Here is a 21,043-nt window from a genome sequence, read left to right on the forward strand (position 1 = left end):
TTTCATTTTAAAGAACATGAAAAGATTCTGGTTAAAATGAGTGACAAAATAATCACATCGGTAAAAACAGCTTCGGTCTATAATATTTGGAATTCAGTGGCCCTGAATTCCAAATATACATGTTAGTGTCAGCAACAGACACACTAACCGCAGATGGCCTCTAATAGGAAACAAAAAGAGAGGGATTTTTGACCGACTGTCTGACAAAGAGAAGGTGTCTAACAGAAATTAAGTATTTCAGTTGTTAATTAATATTTCCAGCTATCAAGTGATAAATGAAAAACCGTAAAGATGGACTGGCGACCTGTCCAGGGTGTACCCCTCCTCTCGCCCTTTAACTGCTGGAGATAGGCTCTAGCGCCCCAATTTACCCCAATGGGATAAATGTGTAAGAAAATGGATGGACAGATGGAAAACCATAAGGTTTAGAATATAATGTATTTTAAACAAACTCTCCTTATCATAGGGTTTATTTCCCCTTTGAACAAATCTGCAAGTGGTGCCAAAACATGTAGAAAACATAAATGTGGGTATGTGATTTTGGTCTCACCTGACCATAAAAACCTCAAGTCTCATTGAGTTTTACAGTAAATAATAATTCCGTCCATCCACCTATTATGTGGACTCACTTGTCCTTTCGGGCATTAAGAGGAGCTGGCTCCTAACTCCTGCAGTCATTATTATATACTGCAACAAACATTTTATTTTTAAGCTTTTTTTTTTTCTTTCTTTTTTTTTTACCAGAGGGGCCAACCAGTGTGGAAGGTGCTGCTGTACTGCTACAGATAGAACAAAACATATACACAAAAATAAAAACTTAAAATCGATCCACGGAAACATCCAAGATTTAAATGTGGTTACAACTGGGTTTTTATACTCACAGGGACAAAATAGAGAAAATAAATACTGGAAATGCTGTGGTATCTGCAGAATCAGCACTGTGTTGCATTTATGCTGCATAATTATACAGCTGGTAAATTAAGACGGTCTAATCTATATTACAAAAGCAAATCTCAGTGATGTCATGAGATTAGGATCCATCATTCCTGATAATACATCATAAGTAGGTCAGGTTCTGCACCAAAGACAAATCAACCTAGTTTACCTGGTTAAAACTGAGAGTCTAAGGATAATGTTGATATATTTCCATATGAAAGACTTTGAAGTGGCAAATCAGTGATACTAGCGGCATTCTTTTCTTTAAAAAGAAAGGTTTTAGTGAAACTAAAACTCAACTAAAGAGCACCAATTACATCCTTTGCATCAAAATGAAGAGTCATCAGTCTAAAAGTTGTATGATTTAACTAAATGTATGATAATATATGGAAAAACATGAAACTGAAAAAAATCTCTGTCCAGAAACCCAATTTTTATATTTTGTAGATTTGATTGACCAAATAATGAGCCCTTAGAGCAGCTGCGGCCACAGTGGTTAAGTACAAGGTTTGTTTCTCTCAACATGATGCAAGAATTATGACAAGTCTTTCATTAAGAGGCAAAAAGTGGTTTAATAACATCCATTCATGTTCTTCTCTTGCTCTCACACTTTAAAGGCCTCTTGTGAGGCCTGAGCCTATGTTTGAAATTTGTCGAGCTGCTTTGAAAGAAGTCCATTACAGAGTCATATATGATTATCTCCACAAGTCTCAACTTTACAATTTGCACAGGGGAATAATTTGTCATTTCATCTTTATGCTCAGAATCACTGAACACTGCCATGGCCAACCACTTCAAATGTCTGCAGAATGTTTGGCCTCCAGGTTCGTAGACAGAATTTAAGAATATGTGGTGAGAGTGTTTAAAATTTTTGACTTTTTAAATCAGAAAAATCATCAGTTAGAAAAAGACCTCTATGAATCTCCTTTTGGCTTTACATTCCTGTTTTATTCCTAAGGATAAGAATGTATTTGCAAATTTGCGTCCACATACACTGAAAGCAAAATGTATTTCAACAATAAAATGTATAATTTACAAAGAGGTTTTTTTTTTGTTTTGTTTATTTTTTATAATTCCTAAGGATAAAAAACAAACTTTTCCATACTTTGTCATATTTTTCCAATGTTTCTGTGTTTATATTCCCAGATATGTGATGCAAAACAGGAAATTTCCATCTACTGTACTGGATATCAAATCAATACCAGGTCAGGTCTTCTTTTGCAATAAATGCTGCCTCCATTTGCTGTGGTATGAAGCCCATCAGTGGTTCTGCTGATGTTCTAAGATGGCGTCTTGCTCTGATGTTTCTTATCTTTCTCTTGACAACACTTCTTGTAAATTCTCTGTGGGTATTGGTCAGCTCGCTGGCACAGATATTTTATGGTTATTAAGAAAGGCAGTATGGACAGGTGCCAGGTCCTCAACATCTCTATAAAACCCATCAACAGAGGAGAACATTAGGTGCTCTAAAATATCCTAAATGGCTCCACGGAGTTCAAATTTGATAAACACAATGGACCAACACTAGACAATCATGACTGATTGTAAAAATGTCCCACTACAGCCCACGTAAAGTAACTTGGCTTATGGACCTCTTCACATTTCCTTCAGAGTTTGACACCTTGATTTCCAAATGCTGAATTTATTTTCATGTGAAAAGTGACTTTGGAGCACTGAGAAACAATGGTGCAGGAGTGGCTTCACACTTGAATCTCCTCACAAAGGGCTTTTCTTCACAATGTACTCAAGCCTGTGCTTATTCCTGTTACTTATGCAACGTTTTCCCTTCCACTAAAAAGACCATTAACCTGCTTGAACTGAAAACTCTGTCAAAAGTCAGCTTTTTAAGCCATGATCTTTTGTAGATGCCCTTCTCTTTGTTAGGAACTATCTGCTGGACAATTGTCAAATCAGACATTTTCTCCACAGACCACATTGAAATACAAATACAGGTTCAAAAATTGGGACATGCATAAAACGTTTAAATCTCTTTGTCACTCTCTTAGGAATGTAAAATTCATATTTTTACAAAAAGAGCGAAGTATCTCAAGGCTTTATTTCTTAAATTATACAATTATGGTTTTGTAATATATGTATGTCTACGTAAGAAATAAAACACGAGTTTTATATATTTTTTTAAATCAAACTACTAAAAATAAAAATAGTCATATTATGAGGCATTCTACACTGTTGTCAGGTGTCAGCCTTTCATATCCTTTTCCATTATATTGACTGACTAATATTTTTTAAGCCACTTTTGTTTAGAAAACTTTGGTCTTTAACATTGCTTATTCTTGAAACTTTTATTTAAAATTGCCTACAAAATAACCAAAGAATCATTATTGTAAAAAGATGAACAACATTCAGTTTGTGACATAACTTGTCAGTGTAACTTTTTGTGTGTCTTTTAAATGATAAACAAAAAGCAGGAATAAAAAAATATAATCTGAGGCTTTAATTTTAAGCAGCGTCACAGTTACATATTAAAAAACAAAAGACAAAAACAAACTTGTTCACATCTGTCTCAGTGGGAGACCAAACCTTAGGAAATATTTATTTTTCTATTTATTAAAAAACACTGATCCTTAAAAAAAATGTAACTGAAGCCTTCAACACTTTTACTGTTTTGTAAGCATGAGCAGCATCTCTGAATTATAAATTAGCAATATGTGTATAAAAATGGTAGAAAGGCACATTCCTTTTAAATGGGCCTTTCTACCATTTAGAAAATGGGAAAGATATGAAAATATGCCATTGAAAAACTGTAAGGTCCATCTGTAACCAAGAAAAAGATTTTCCCTGATGCCATGTTGCCAAGTTTAAGTGAGACAGTACTATTTGTGTTACTTCTATCAAAACACTAGTGTTATGTACATTACGGTTTCTCATATGGCATCACCTTTCCAATCATTGTTACTTTGTCGGAAAATTTGAATAAAGGGTTTTAAACAGCCAGCTTGCTATTTTTCTCTTGGTTCCAGTTTATTAAGGGTAAAAATAGTTTCATCAGAATGAATCACTGACATGCACCGGCGCTCACATTTCTATACTGATTCTGCCGGGGTATACAAATTGTATCTCCATACCAGTTAGTCAGGAGACATGAGTGCATATAAGCCATACATAAATTCTATTGGCCAACTTTGAAGAGCTTGACATTATATTATTATCACTTTTTAATATTTCACCACAGTAGTCATTGTCAGACGCTGTCACTGTCAGATGTGCCAACAGTGTTTGCCAATCATACAGACTCTGATCGAATTCAACTGTCAATCAGAAGCCAGTCAAGTTGTTTTCTTGACTTCAAAAAGCTTCTTTTGGAAATCATGACAAAAGATTCTCATCTTAAATTTAAGATCCCTCTGGGTGACAGTTGTTTAGACAGAACAACTGGTTTTGATTTATAAAAAGAAAAAGAGACAGATAACACTTTTGAAACATTTGGTATGACTTTCAATAGAACATCTCTTTACATAGAAATACATAATCTATTCTCAAAATAGGGATATGTGAGGAAACATTTTGCATGTACATTTGTCTGTGCTGGTGTGCATCTTTGCTAAAAGTGAATAATGCTGATGACATCGTTGTGAAGATGAGGTGAAAGCAGCCTATTATCTGTCAGTCTGCCTCTGCCTCCCCCTCCTGGTGCCCCGATAGGGCTCTTCTCATTCAGACCTGTTTTGGAGTAATGCCACAGATGGTGATGAGCCTGTGTAATCCCTGTAGATTTCCACGGTTTATAAACAGCAAGACAAGCAGCAGGTCCCGCCGATCTGAACAAACACTTCCAAATCAGGAGGTGTTTATCATGCCTGTTTGGGGTGGAGGTTGTAATTATTGCAAACAAGAGCAAACATGCAAAGAGAAATGGATTTCACAGATCTAATTGATTGTGGGAGAAGCAGGAAATGTGGCTGCTGTAAAGCCAGACTCCCCCTCCCGTTGCATTCGCCATCATCAGATGATGAGTATGAGAGTTTAAAATGTATCATATTTTACAGCACCTGAAGTATTTTCAATTTTAAATGAGGCACAATCAGCGTGAGCAGTTCAAAGTTAATTTCCTGTGGCTCAATCCAAGAAACAAATATGACCAAATACTGCATTTTATAATGGTGTAAAGCAGTGGTGTTGTTCAAGGCTTTATTTAAAGCAGAGAAGACACATACTTTTTCCTTCTACATAAGTTATTGTACATTGTATTATATTTGTATGTTTTTGTAAGATCTCTATGTTAAAGTGTCACAATATTTCTCGTTGACTAACTAAAAAGGTGACTAACATCTTGCGTGCATTAACCTCACAAAGATGTAATAGAAAATTCACCAACTTAAATGATTTGCTTGGCAGAATTTTGGGTTTCCAGAAAGAACTTTTAATGGTGACAGAAATGTGTAAGAACTGCAAGTTACTCAGGAGGCAGAAGGCGTTGCTGTGAAGGCTAATAGCTGGACATCAGTGGGTACGTTGAACTGCGTCATCAAAGCAGCATAACGCTGACACTAGCAACTGGGGAATGGTAAATGTGCTGTACACCATTTGAAGCACTGTCCAAAGATACAAAGAAGGTCAAGAAAACAGAAAAAGGAAGATCTGTTTTTTTGTGGTTTTCTCTTTACCAACAGTTCCTTCTGTCTATGAATTGATAAACACAGCAAAGCGGCAAGCTAAAAATAATGCTAAAATTACTATCTTTAATTTAGACATGGATTTATTGAGTGATGATATAATGTCCTGGCCTTTCTTTTGATATCAGTAGTATCTTGCTTCTACTTATGTTAGCAGTGTGTGCTCACTTCCAGCTCCTTAGGGAAGTAACCATACTGGGTGTCTTGAATAGTATTATTACACAAAATATTCAACATTATTTTGCCGTTCTTGTCTTGGGAAGCAGACGACCCAAATGCAGTCAGTGACGATTCTGTGCCGATAAATAATCGTATCTCTGCTCTTAGACTACAAAAATTTCCAAACGGCGGTGAGTTGAATGTTCTGCCTGTCTGGATGGGAGTGAAGTGAATCAGTTGCATTTAAAGAGACAGCATCAAAACAAGTTGCTGTCAGGCAGTGGAGCTGCAACAACCAGGAATTCAGACCAGAGCAGTTCCACTTTATCCAGACAACAACTAAAAGATTTAAAAGGGAAAAAGGAGGTTTTAAAAGCGTGATATGTTCACTTTAAATGAAACGTATATTTCAGTTTAAAAAACTGAAATTTATGTTAAAGGTCTGTAAGCACACTGTTTCTTGGAGTAATAATACCTGAGGGATTTTTATATATATATATATATGTATATATATATATATATATTTATGGTTTTTTCGTTTCTGTTGCTTTACTGTGGAACAAGAATGTGAAAATAACTAATTTGACAATTGTACATGTAACATTGAAAACAATCTGCATATTCTTTCTGTGAAGTGCTTTGAAAAAAGACATATGTTAAGCACCCTTTTGTTTTTGTGTTTCACCTTGTTTTAATGCAACCAGAGAGTTGTCTAAAATTAGCAGCACAGTTTGAGAAACAGCAGGTACAGCGCACCGTGCTAATAGACTCTGGAGGTGAATTAGCCATTAACTGAAAAGGCTAATTCACCTCTAAACCAGATGTCTTTGTAAAAGTGGAAAAGAGTGGAACTGTAAATACAACACAGAGGTGTTGACAGATATATTTAAAGTGTTTGTGCAACTGCTTAGAACGCCACCGTGACTGCAACTGAATTAAACTGATCAAAAATAGAATATGAGCATCAATTATCAATAACATCAAATAATTTGTGGTTTTCTAAAACTAAATGTAGAAGTTGAATTCATCACATGAAGTTTAACTCATTGCATTTACTTGTGATTCTCATATTAGCTTTAGCATTACCACTTACTATGTAAAAAAATAATAATTAGTTTGTCACATTTTGTCAGGTTTTAGCAAAACAAACTTCAACATGCTGGGATTTCACTGTATATCATAAAACACAAAGAATCATATAATTTTGATAAACGTATGTTGTGTATAACAATGGGCCAGTCAAAGTCCAGACCTGAAGTCCAGACAGGAGATGTATTCCAAAAGGCGTGCACGTATATTGACTATTAAACCTAATATCCTTTCCTTTCCACTTCAGTTAGTGGGAACATTGTGTTGGCCTATTAAATATTGTAACATCTGACATTACAACATATAAAGCATTTCAAGGGGCTTGAAAATGTTTTGAAAATAAAAAAGTTCTGTATCTTCCATTTGCAGATCAAATCAAAGCGCAGAAAAATCTTCAAACGAACAAGTGAATCATGCTGTTTTTGTTTGTCTTTTTTGAGCAATAACATAAAACTTAGCCCACAGAAAAACATGAAGATACTTTCAACCCCAAGTTAGGTGAAGAAAGTTGAAGCTCAGCTGACTTTTAATAGTTGATTGGTATATTTTCCTTGAGCTAAAATATCATTATAAACATTTGGATTTTTGTGCTTCCACTAGCCTGAATCTGTTTCCTTTCATACCATCACTTATTTATTTCAGTTTATTTCACTTTGATGTGAGCAATGCTTGTAATTGCATGTACCTCAGTCATCATGTTTCCTTGATGAAATTTTTATCTGCATATAAATTATGCATTAGTATTGCATAATATATGGATGGAATTCCACTTTTTCTACAAAACAGGACTTTCTAAAGTTTATTTTCTTAATTAAAATTTCTCTTGGTGGTAACCAAATGTCTGATGCTTGTGTTTTGCAAGCTCAAGGAGCCCCATTTTAAAAACACCATTACAACATTTGCAAACACTAATGATCACCATGATACATTTTAAACAGACCTCAATTTTATAGAGGTTTTTAAGGGGTTCTGCAGTGAGTGCAGTGCATTGGTCATTTGCTTAAAACCTTAGATGGGCGGAGGAACTCCTAAAATACTCGAAGCGGATTCCAGCCATTATGTCTAGAAGAAACTATGGGAGCAGAGGAAGTTTATGGCAGTAATATGATAAAATATAGGCAAAGTCCAACAAGTATTAATACTTTTCAAGGTGCTTGGAAAGTATTGAAAAATTAATTTAACAGATATTAAATGAGAAGGTAAGTGAAGCTTTCTTTAAGTTTTTATTTTACTTTGTTGTTAGGATAGTGGTGTGTCTAAGAACTTTACTTTAGTATGTAAATACTTTCTGTATCCCTGGTCAGTCACCATGACGTAAGAACTGGTTTCTCATAGTCATTCTTCAAAACTAGAAAAAAAGGAGAACATGCTTTTCCATTAAGGCAGATAGATGCATGTTAGTCTTCTTGAGTTGGGGAAAGGGACACAGGAAAATAGATGCTCTCCTATACCCATATATTTACTCAAATCAATAATTCAACATTTTAAAGCAACTAGAACTATGAGAAACTAAGCTAGAAAAAAATTTGCCACCAAAAAACAAAATCCCCAAAGCTTACTGTTAGACAACTGGAACAAAGACGTGCATCTTGGTGGTGACAATATGTTTATAACAACAACACATACACTTCAGATTTTTTTAGTGTTTGAGAGGTGAAGCAGGGAGGAAAAACTATAATATCAATACCAAGATGTACTCAGTGGAAAGGGGATGTAGAGGCAGAAGCTGGCACATTCAGAAGATTGGCAGCAGGGAACAGATGGTCAGGAGGAGAAAGGAAACATGACCAGGATGTGTAGTTATGCAAAGATAAGCAAAGGAGGTGCAGGGAGTGCTGATGAGCTCTGAGACACTGGCATCCTAATCCTCCATATAATAGAGCTTTTCAAGTATCAAAACTTCTGGTAGGAACAGGCATCAAAAGACTTTGCAGAGTGTCCCAAGTTATATCTGTTCCATTAGATAGCAGATTTTGCAACATTCTTTTTCTATCTAGATTTTGGAGCTGTTTGGACTTCATATATTTTAAATTCACACTGATATGTTATGTGCTTTGGGCACATTATAATTATTTTAGCTTTTTTTCCCTTCTAGATTGTTTTGTATTGACTTTAGTTAAATGACTTTTGTTTTATATACTTTGGAGTTTTGATAATTCCTTTTTGTAATTAACTTGGTCTCGTTAATTTGTGGTGCTGTTGGATCTCCTATAAACAGGCTTGGTTTCGACATGTTTGGGTCAGCCCTACCGCCCTTCCGCTCTCTCCATCACTGCCACCACCAAGGATGTATCCTGACGCGCACATCTTCAGTAGCTGTAGGCCGCAGCTGACTTCTCCAGGCTGCCATGCGATATTTTTTGTTAGCTTTTGTTTGTTTGCCATTTTTGCTGTGATTTTGGCCTGGTGGGACCGGTTGTCCTTGTTTTCGATTCTTTCTTTGTAGTTGATTCTTTTTTGCTATAGTCCAGTACTAGTAGGGGCTTTGATGGCCCTGTATAGGGTTGGCCCCCTGCTGTACCATTTTATTCTTTTTGATCGGCTCACCAGGTCCAACGTTTTGTTAATACTTTTGGGATTTTTGTTATTCCATTTCTTTTTTTTTATTTGGGACACAGGGAACTGAGAATATTTAATTATCTTTTTCCTCCACAGACAATTAAAGCAGTTGAACCAAAGGAAAACGTCAAGAGAGTTTAAAAGTTTAAAATAATTTTTTGAACCCTCAGTTTTGCCTGGGCATCCTCAAATATGTTGGATGTAACATAGAGATTCTAGAGATATGACTCTGATACAAGCAACACAGACAGGATTTAGCTAGAGCCTTTATTTGCAGATATTTTGCAAATCTCAAAACAATCTCACTGTACAAAATTATCAATCAAGAGAAGGCTCTAAACAATTCTACAGAAGACTATGACATGAAACCAAATTTGAGCTTTTTAAGCCATAATTCTAGTATGTTTGCCCAAAACTTTGAGCCTTACCAAAAGTACAGTATATCCACAGTACAACACTGTACAGTTTGTATCATGCACGGTGGTTACTTCTCTTAAGATAAAAATGCTTTTTCTATTGGAGACTGGGTCACTGAGTATGCTAATTTCTGACCCAATCTTCCTCTTCCGACAATCTTAAGGATGCTCAGATTGTCATGATGCCTCTAAAGATAATCTTAGGAGTGATCTAATCTGATAGGATAGACATCGGGACCATTCCAACCTCAAATCAGGGATATTCAACATGTTGGCGTGATATCCCAGCCTGTGTGGTGCTGCAAGGACAAATGAGCATACTGCTTGACAAAAGAGACTTAGAGCCAATCAGAAAGTGAGTTGACGGAAACACAGAGGGGATTCCAAAATACAAAAGACCAAACAACGGTCATGGCGCAGCAGAGAGTCTGGTGAAGGTTGGTAAAATCTTCTTACATTGTTTTATTCAGTTAAAAAGTAGCTCACAAACTATTGCCTCTTCCTTGTCTGCCATGTTTGATTTTGAGAGGTTAAGCAAAACTTCTGACATCTGAGTGAAAGCCCTGTGGCTGCACATTACACACTGTAGGAGCTTTTGTAGACAGAAATCTCTCAGATTTTGAAAATCAACCAACAATTTTTAAAACTTGCCATTTGAACCACGGTGAGTCTGAGCAAACATCCAATTCAACCAAAGAACTAAACACTGAAACATTAAGTTTTCACAGGTCAAGCCAGAGTCCAAACTAAGTCAGATAGAAGATCTGTTGGTTCATGTGAAGAGGCCTGAGGGGAGAAGATGTCCACACAGTTAGACTGATTTAGAGATGCTTTGCAAAGCAGAAAGGGCAGATATTGCCAAGCTAGATATGGGATGCTAATAGAATCCCACCAAAAAAAAACAGAATGATATTTCAAAAAAGTATTAGTGGAAAAAGTTTTGAATTTTTTTCCCTCCCAAATCTCTGTTGTTTTAACCTCTGTGGGCACATTTTCAAGATCCACTCTAAGTCTGCGTTGCAGCTTAGAAATGTTGACCTGATTCGGTGTGTTGCACTGATGTTGCTGTTTGAAGAGACATGCTACATTCTTCCAGCGTGTAAAAGCATGAGCATTTGTGGTTGAATCCTCAGTTCAAAGTAAACGCTGAACAGCTGCGCACTAATGATGTTGCTTTATTAAAACTCAAAACGAATCCTACTTACTGCAATATTGACCAGCGTGCTAACAAATCTGAGACTTGGGGGCTTCAAATCTCTGTTTTAATCTTATGCAATTCCATAACTAAGTGGTTCTGGCCCTGATAATTGGCGAGTGAAAAATCCACCACGGGCAGCTAAATCCTAAAATCAGCCCATTTTCCATGCAGTGGTCTGTGAGAACACCAGCTGCCAGAGCGCCATCATGTATGCGAGCCCCAGCACAAAGTACTTCACTCTGCGTAGGGCGCAGAGTTCTGTTAGTGTCGGTATGGATGGGGAGATGGAGGAGGGAGATTGAATATGCATTTACGCTGGTCCCAAAGGGATGATGCGTGTCCTTGAAAACATCCTTTTGTTTGTGAAGTTAAAACAAAAGGCCAACATTAGTTCAGTTATTGCAGCTCTTTGCTTCCAGCACTGTGCTGTAAAGATGCAGTCATTACCTCAGATCTTCCCTGACCTAAAGATGACTCATCCTTTAGTGGAAGCCTCAGTAGATAACAAAATACATCTTGATTGTGTTATTGAGAAGATTTAGCTTTTCATTTGAAGTTGTTGAGTCAGGATAAATATGAGGAAAAATGTCACTGCAATGTGAACCATACACATATCCTTGTAAACATTTCTTCAGTAAATGATGCTGCACCGTTTCTCCATCACCAGTAAAACTGTGGCACGCACATCCGGTAAAATTTATAGTCAGTTTAATCTATTACTAAGTAAATAATTAATTTCTTACTAGGATTTACATGCTGGTAAAAATATGAATTCACTGAAGTATACTTGGATCTGTTTTAAATGGTCCAGTTCATCTTGAGGTAAAAACAATTTGAATGTAGAGCACAGATGTCCTCAAGCTAGTTTAAATCTTTCTGGATGAAATTTTCATACAGTGCTTGTTTGCTGCTATGCGATGCAGTGCTCCAAATTTGAAACAAGCGTTTACATATGAGCCTTTGCATTTGAATGTAAAGCAAATCTCAAAAGTGTTCACACCACTGACAAAGTACCAGGTTTTTGTTATGTACAAAACTGAGTCTATTGTAAATCACAATTTTACCATCCTTAAAATGAAAGTTATCAAACAAGAAAATAAGCTATATGTGTCAAGAAGTGTGGGGTGTGGTGGTGAGGCAGACACCGTAGACCCAGGTTGAAGTAGATGAAAATGAAGATCTAGTGAAGAATACCAGAATAAACAGTCCACACAATCCAAAATGCCGGGCAGCACGGTCGAGAGGATACCAGGGCTCAACGCTGGTAGCAACCGGTAGAACTGAGGAAGAGACGGACTGGGCAGACAGACGACAGCAACAAGACGCCAATTCATACAAGAAACGACTAGGACCTGACGAGGAAAAGGAACAGATAAATACACAAGGAGTAATCAAGGAAACGAGACACAGCAGGGAGCAATCAAAGGGTAAGCCAGGACAACAGGGAGACTCAGGGACAGAAACTCGAAATAAATACACTGTTGTGGCCATTTATGCTAAATTTTTGTAGTTTATAATTTCTACCAATTTAGTTTTGTTCTTTGGGTAGTTAAAATATGTTTAAGTTAATTTAGAACCAAAATTTGTAATTAATTTTTATATTTGTAATTGTTTTGATTACGTTGCTAATTGTTAGACCCTCCAATTAATTTGTGTAATTAAGAACACACCGGATGCATGAAATATACATGAACTTTGACTCACAATGCTGATGCACGTTTGTATACCTTCGTATTCAACCTTTGTGTCATTTAAACCTCTTTAAAAATATGAGATTCTGAGGATTGAAGTTTAAATTTCTTTCTGTATTGACTTTGCATTTTCTCCTGGTTCATTCATGGGTTCTGTCTGGATAGATGGATGTCTTCACTGTGCTGTGGTACAAGTCATATTGTGGATTTGTATTTTTTTCTTGACTGATACCTTTGAGCATTAAGGTTGTTTTGATCTTTTGAAAAGTCTACACAAACTAACTGAAGCTGAAGGAGAGCTTTATATCTAATTAATCAGATGCGCAACAGCTGATTCATTGTGTGCCAATGAACATAAAATGCACAAAAGGTGCTTTGACTAAGAATTAATTTAAACTGAGGCATACTTGATAAATCAAATTATTACCTGTTTTTAATCTTTCCCCCCATTTTTCTCACCAACAGCTTTGTTGTTGTTGCTACAAAAGTACAAGGTATTTGTCACATTAAATGTGGAAAATAAAACTTGCCATTCTAACAGAGTGTGAGCCCTTTTGTAATCACATACACCAACCAACTTTGGCCTTTGAAACAAAATATTAGAAAAATAAATATTTTCATTCAGATCTGTATTTATAAAGTTCTATGACATTCCATCTTCTGCATTGTTGTTCATTTTCTTTAACTTCTTTTGTTCTTATTTTGTATTCATATGTATTTTTTCCATTTGCTCTCTGTCTTGTATCTTGGGAAGAAGAATGAAGTCCAACCTAAGTCCCACAGGGTGAGGGGTGAAAAACAGGTCAACAGTCCATCACAGAGACAAATGAGGCAATCATGCTCACTGGCACTCACACCTTTAATCAATTTGGAAGCCCCATTTAACCTAACCTGCTTGTTTTAGAATTGAGGGGAAAACTGTTGGGAGGACATGCAAATTTCACACAAAGAGGTCCCTACTAAGACTTAAAATGGAAACAATCTTCCTGTGAGGCAATTTGCAGAACACCATTCATATACAAGGTAATTGCTTTACTGGGAAATAAAGGAAGAGATATTAAAAAAAATAAATAAAAAAATAAATCAAATTAAAAACCAGAAAGGCATGAAAGTTTCAAAGACACAACAAAACTCAGAAATGTTGAAATACTGATCAGTAGCAAATAATTATCCAAGAAATTATTTAAAAAGCTTATAAGGTCAACTTTGACCTTTAGATTACATGCTTTAGTAAGCAGCTACTGCATGATCTTAGTCCCGATTTAATGAAGCCACTTCTCATGTTTTTTGGTGCTATGCACAGGTAGAGGGAACAAATAAACCAAATGCTGCCTGCGCTGATTTAGTTGTGGTCCTAGAAACACTGAGTGAACCGATCTTCAACCTCAGGGGGATTCATGGTTCATTCCTGACAAGTAACTCTCAGATCTATTTAGGCCTAAGGCCGTTCAGTGCTTAATAGACCAGTGAGGTTTTAAAATATCCTTTTACAAACAGGAAGCCAGTGCAGTGATATAAAGACTGATGTGATGTGATCCCTTATCCTGGTGTTGGTCTGGACTCCACATCTTAGACGACCAGATGGTTCTTTGGTTTGTTTTTTTGACATATTTGACTTTTTTTTCTTACTTTTTTACAGCGACATAAAGATACCACTACAAAAATCGAGCCTACTAAAAATAAATGCATGCCACAGTCTTTTGTGTCCTGCTTTGAAGGAAAACCCTTTAATCTGCCAATGTTTAAAGAAGGCAAGATTGATTTATACAGGATCTCCTGTTGCGATCCTAGATCTCAGTAACAAGAAACCAAAGTCTATTTAGAAATAAACTTTGCAAGCTTGTCAAATTTCAGATATCATCTCATGTCAGCACCTGCATTTCTTGCATTCCTGGAGTTTTAATCTTACTTGAAGCTTACTGAGTGCTGATCTCAAATCTTGCAACTTTAGAACTTAGGGGGAATTTTTAGACTTTAAATAAAAGTAGTACAAGAAGCAAATGTTAACTTTGCTTGATCAAATCATAGCTGCCAAATAACTCAATATCCAACATTTAAGATCTGAACCAATCAAGCACAGTGCCAGATAATTCCACCTAATTTACACTCAGCATTTTATAATCAATCCTCTCAATCTCAGGGTTGTGTCAGAATAATGGGTTGTTTGAGTTTGTTTTGGGTTTGTTTAACAGAAATAGCACAGGTATAAAGTGATATAAAGTTAAGTTTCCTTAACTGTTTAAATGACATAAATTCTTGGCAATGCAGCATTTATTAGGTGAGACAACTGTCAAGAGGAGACCAGTATATTTACACTTTTATTGAAAAATAGTAACCACAACATACATACTATCTCTGGACAAGATGTCTGGGTGATTATTTCTAATTTAACAATATATACAGAAATGTTCATATAGTCCTGACTTGCAGTGTCCCATGAATAAAGCAATAAACAGATGAAATTGTATTCCCACTCGCCATCAATAACAAGTATTGCTCCTGGGGTAAGGAAAAAAAAAAAAAATCCAAGAAGCATATAACACTCTCAGCACACTGTCCAATTTCAGACTTTACAAAGCTTGAGAGAGCAGCTGTTATTTCCCAGAGGAACACTGACAAGAAAAAAAAAAAAACATGTACGTGTCTGACACATTGAATTATAAAATTCTATTTACAAAAATTTTGAATAGCTTTTATTTTCACTGCAGTGCAGCAGTTAGTTGACAAAAAGTTATCAAACTGAGTCCCAATGCAATATTTTACTGACAATCATTTATCTAGAAAATTATGTCACAAATGTAAAATGCACTGATCAGAGTGTGTGTGGAATAGTTGCTTAGATCAGTGAGGTGGTTGAAATCTTATCGCTGATGGATTAATGCATATTAATGAGTCGCACTTGCTTTGCCTTTTGTCTCGCAGTTTCTTTTGATTTCTTTTGTGCATTTTGGAGGCTTATTCTGAAATAACTTGAAGCATTTTCAAATTGTTTTGTGTCACAACAGGTAGTTAGTGTTTCCAATGTGCGGCTTGTAACCTCGTTAAATCGGGTCGTGCACATGACGGAGAATTCCAAATTATACAAAGCAAGGAGCAGAACGCGATGAAAGACCCACAGAGAATGTGCTCCCCCACATTCACAGATCTGTGTCAGCACCCCAAGCTTTTCTGCTGAACACAGATAGTCAATAAATTCCCGGTGTTAAGAAGGTGCATGAGTTGAATTCTACTCTCAAAGATCTAATGAAATGACGAGAAACTGACCTTCAGGACACATGGGATTGATTCTTAACCCCCATCCTCTTGGTAATTGGCTTTGTATAGTTCTGCTTCGAATTATAAGTGAGTTGTAAAGAGAATGTATGTCACACAAGAGCACTCAGTCCTTCAAGGTTTACAGTTCAAAAAGGCATCAATAGCTCCACCGGGAACAGAGATGTGCATATAGTTCCAAGTTTAAAAAGGCTAAAATGCAGCCTCAGCACATCTAAGTAAAAGGTTCCCTTTTGGATCGTTCTGATTAAAAGCATAATTGATTACAACATGAAAATATACTGCGTTCATTTCTTTTTTGCCGATGAAGATTAGTGGTCCAACCGACTGTTTAAATGATAAATTTTGCATCTGCTGTTTTCCTACTGAGAGAGAAGCCAAGGCTGTAAAAAGCCTGGACTACATTTTCAGCCCCACATCTTTTCTCAGGTCGTTCACTCAGGTCAGCGATTTGATTTGAAGTGGGAGTGGCATGGCGGACCACTGAGAAAAATTGAACCAAATTTGCCAAGCAGAATGTTAAACCATGTGTAAAATCCTTGCGATCGGCTTAGCGAACGATCCCTGGCTGAAGCTGCCATTTCCCCTTCTCACCTCTGTCTTTGAGAACGGCCACACTCATTTCTCTGTGCCTCTCGTGGGAACCCTTTGAAAGAAAGGAGGATGTCCAGGAACCCATTTACCTCTCCTGTGTATGTGCAGTCATTCCTGACATGCACCCAGACTCGGGGTTACCACCTCTGGAAAGCAACTGTTTTTTCGCACAACATGAGCAGGTCTTTCCATCATCACCACATGCTGTCCCTTCCAGTCCTCTAACACGATATGTAGTAAAGCATTAGGTGTCAGTTTGGTTAAATCGAGTTACTTGTGTTGATTTCTGGCTTATTTGCTGTTTTGGATCTGAAAGAGTTAATTTATAGTGCCTTGTAAAAATGTTCACAACCTTTTCCCATCTATTGCCACATTCCAGCCGCAAACCTAAATGGATTTTATAAGGATATTATGTGCTAGACTAGCACAAAGGAGCACACAGTGGTGAAAGGAAAATTATATGCTTAATTTTTTTCTCTACAAATTGTAATGAAATGTGTTAAATCGCCTTTACTTTGATAGCTTTAAACAAATCCATTGCAATCAGTTGCATTCATCTGATTGCAACTGAGGGAAATGGAAATAGTATGGCATGATGGCAGACCTATGTAGGAAGCAGGGCCAATTTTACAAGGATATGGAATCCTGGGCTGGAGACAGTTTTGGTGCCCTGTCCACTAAGAAATAATTATTTTACTAATACAAATTACAGTTCCTTAATATATAGTGCTATACATCATCAGATTTGAATTGATGCATAGTGGGTTTAGTACATAACCAATGCAATGACTCCATGTTGTTCACAAAGAAAACAACTAAAACCTTGTAATTTTCCAAATATTTGAATATTGTTTATAATAATAAAAATCCTAAAATATTCATCCAACTCACCTAATTTTGTCGTAGGAGTTTTAGATAAAGTAAAATATATGCAAAGCAGGCATTTATTAAAAAAAAATCTGTGCTCCCCATATCCCTTCAAAAAAATCATGACCCTGGGTCCTGAAAGCAATCGGGCGCAGGTAGTGCTACAACCACGTGGTTGTCTATTTAAACTGAGAAAAGAGAGCATTGACCAGAGATGGATGACGACAGTGACCATAAGAATATGGTCAGAGCGAATGCGATGGTTTAAATCAAAAGTTGCTTGTGTTTTAGAATGGCTCAGTCAAAGGTCAAACTAAGATCCAATTTAGCAGCTCTGGCTGGATTTGAAAAATCACCAAGAAGACTATACAACCTCTAATCTTAAGAATTTGCAAAGTTGGTAGGAAAAAAAACACAAAACTAGCTGCAACAAAAGGCTGTACAAGAAGAGCACACTGCATTTTTCAGATTTTTGGAAAAAAAGTTTCCATAATTTCACGATCCTGAGTTAAACAGTAAACAGACATTGCTACAAAACACGAGACTGAAATTATGATCATGATATAACTCATCTTGTTGGACTCATATGATCCTACTATTTATTTATTTATTTTATTTTTTTGCGAAGCTACGTAGTCATATTTCTTCAGAAGCTTTTAGAAATCTTAGCACTGATTGCATTTTTTTTTTTTAACAAAACAAGAATCTAATAAAAAAATCAGGCGTTCGAAACTGATATAACAAAGTAACCGTGTACTCTGTGAAATTGTTTACCGGAGATCCGAAGTATGTCTAGGTGTTTTTCATTGGCGAAGCGTCTTCATTAGTCAAAAGGCGTGGGCGGGACTCTAGCTCTCTGCAGCGAGTCAAAGTGAAAGCAATAAAGGGAAGCAGGAGCTGCACTTTGCCGACGAGCATCTCTGCCGTCCTGCTTCACCACAGTCATCACTGCCCCCTCTGATCAGCGAGAACACACAGGGACTCCTGCAAAAACGGCAGAGTTCGTCAATGTAACTCGGGTCAGTCAGAAACTGCGCTGTTCAGCTGGATAAGTCCAATCTTGGCAGAAGAGAGAGAGGAAAAAAAAGGAGAGAGTGGAGTGTTGGCGTAAAATTGTGCAGGAAAAGAGAAGAATATGATGCTCAAGCAGCACTTGATCTTCATCCTCTACAGCCTCTGCGCGAGCTTCTTTAAAGGTGAGCCCTCTTGGACGGATGTTGCTGTTGTGCAGACGGGCGTGGTGTGCGGGGAGGTGGAGGCTGCGTGGAGTGTAAAAGATCATTTGTGTTTTGTGACACGTGAGGGCAAGTTGTTTTATACAGCGCAAACACAAGAAAGGGGAGAGTTGGCTCGCCTTTAAAACGGCGCAGCTTTGGCTGCAGCAGTGCACGGCTGCCGCTGTCTGCCGTCAGAACCAAGTGTGCTGGAATGCCTGGAAGTTGTATTGTGCGGCGCAGTGAGGAGCAAAATGCGGCTACACAAGTTTCTGTGTCGGGGGGACAACTTGGACGTCGCTTCAGTGACCGATAAAAGCTGCGGATTAGTTCACTGAAGCCTTCTGTGTCTGTGTTCATTCAGCTGGGCATGTGTCTCCTGAAACTGATACAGGATGCAGGAGAGGTGGCTGGTGTCTTGTTTGCTGAGTCCGGTGTCATTGAGTAGATATTTACAACCACAGGCTGCGCTTAGGTTCATTTTATGGAATTTAGCAAATATATTTAAAACAATGAATTTGCAAAGACATATATAGCCTATGTATAAAATAAGTCCTCTATACATTTCGTTGGGTTTTATATTGTAGTCACTGTTTGAAGTGTAGCCTATGCATGTGCATCTCCAACAGTGACGGTAACACATTTTAGGACCAGCATCGTGCACTTCTCTGCTGTGCACGACCTGCGGAGACGCAGGTGAGGTTGCGTGACTTGAAGCCAATTTGCAGCTCGGTTTAGACGTCGCCTCATGACAATAGCCGTTCTCCCCGCAGACCGTCCCGCTCCTGGACATGCCTGCGCAGCCACCGCCCTATAGGCGACCAGCGTTCTGAGCCCCCCCTCCAGAAGAGCTGCTGCTGGTGCCATCACAGTCCATATGACAAATGACCAAATTAATCTGCCTTCCTCTTTTAATAATAATAAAAATCCATAAGACATTAATGACATTGTCAGTGCAGATTTAGTGTAAGGTATTGTATAATGAAAGTCATTAGAAGTATTTTAACATAAAGCATGAATGATTTATATTAATTCCACTCAGGATCACTGTTCCCCTTATTTGAGCCTGAGAAACAAAAAGTTAATACCTGCAGGATCTCTGTTTACTCGGAAGTCCTGCATATTTTTTTTTTTAAATTACATTGAATTATGGAATTAACATAAGGTAAGTTTTAGATTTTCAGAGGAATCCCACCACATGGCCAGACACACCAGAAAGTTTTCAAAAGGGTGATCAGATTGGACAGCTGATAAGGTGACACCACAAAACCAAAGCCTAGTTGTTTTTTATGCTGTTAAACAGGGATGAACATTCAAAGTAAGGCTATGTATGACAAATTAAATAACCACATAATTACATAGATTAACTTAATCATAAAAATGTTGCAACTCACTAACACTTTTACTTTCTTTTAACTCTTTCCTACACATTTGTAAAATATTAAGCATAAAACAGTGTTTAATCAAGGGAGACAACAGTCCTAAAGGGATAGGCACTGATTTGGCACACATGTAGATGCCTAGCATTAGTCCCAGTTTAGTTTAAATGCTTGTGAGAGGATTGGCAATAAGTCAGAGTCTAGATCGACCAGATTGCTGTTAAAAATCACGAAATATTTATATAATTTGCCTTAATGAATGCTCTGTTTTTGGATAGTTGCTGTCAGCAAGTCTTGCCTCATCTAACAGAGCTGTCCAACTTGAAATGCCATCATCTGTTATGCACAGCTGTGACCCGAAAAGACATCCAACCACATCCACAGCCAGAGCTTGCCTAGAGACATGCCCCTTTTGGAGAGGATTATGGTTTGTGTTAAATAACCTTGGATGATTTATTAACCTCAAAATGTTCTCATAACTTCTAACTGGAAATGCTGTCTATTTGTCGGTCTGTCTGCAACCCTGTCTGTCCGTCTGTCTGTCTCTCTGTCTGTCCGTCTGCCTGGTCTGGAGTACAAATACGTGTTCTTGTTTTGCACACTGTACAGACAAATCAAATGTGCCGCAGTTTGGCTTCTGAGAAATCTTTCAACAAGTGAATTACATTATAAAACTAGTCATTAAAATACATTTTGAAAATTAGAATCACCCGTTTAGTTCTTCTCTAGTAACACGATCACCTCACGGAGCTCTTGAGTGCAACATATAAACGATGGTGCAAATGACTGTACAGACAATGTGTTCTGGGTTTGCTGACATAATGAAAACCTATACCACCCATGTCCTGGAGTTCGGTGCAAAAGTAGAAGAATAGTAGATGAAAACAGGCCTTACATATTAGTTCAACAAAAACCCATGATATGCTGGGAGCAGCACTACTGTATATGGTGAAACAAATTAAGGATCCTCTGACTTTAACTTATGTCAACAACAATCGTTGACTCAACAACGATTGTTGTTGATCGAGCCTATG

At 37.3% G+C, this 21,043-nt stretch overlaps 1 protein-coding gene across 4 annotated transcripts in view; it reads left to right on the forward strand.

Annotated features, from left to right (window-relative positions):
- Positions 1-18,274: 18,274 nt before the first annotated feature.
- cadm2b (cell adhesion molecule 2b) overlaps positions 18,275-21,043 on the forward strand; it is a 150,505-nt gene continuing 147,736 nt past the window's right edge. For 2 of the 4 annotated variants that reach the window (XM_044118732.1, XM_044118734.1), the window contains exon 1: positions 18,296-18,612. In XM_044118732.1, the coding sequence (XP_043974667.1) occupies positions 18,552-18,612 (61 nt within the window). In that variant the 5' untranslated portion in view covers positions 18,296-18,551. Of the gene's footprint in view, positions 18,613-21,043 lie in introns of all 4 variants that reach the window. The other 2 variants (XM_044118731.1, XM_044118730.1) reach the window with 2 other exon arrangements.

This window comes from Gambusia affinis, linkage group LG06 (genome assembly GCF_019740435.1).
Source record: "Gambusia affinis linkage group LG06, SWU_Gaff_1.0, whole genome shotgun sequence".
NCBI lineage: Eukaryota > Metazoa > Chordata > Actinopteri > Cyprinodontiformes > Poeciliidae > Gambusia > Gambusia affinis.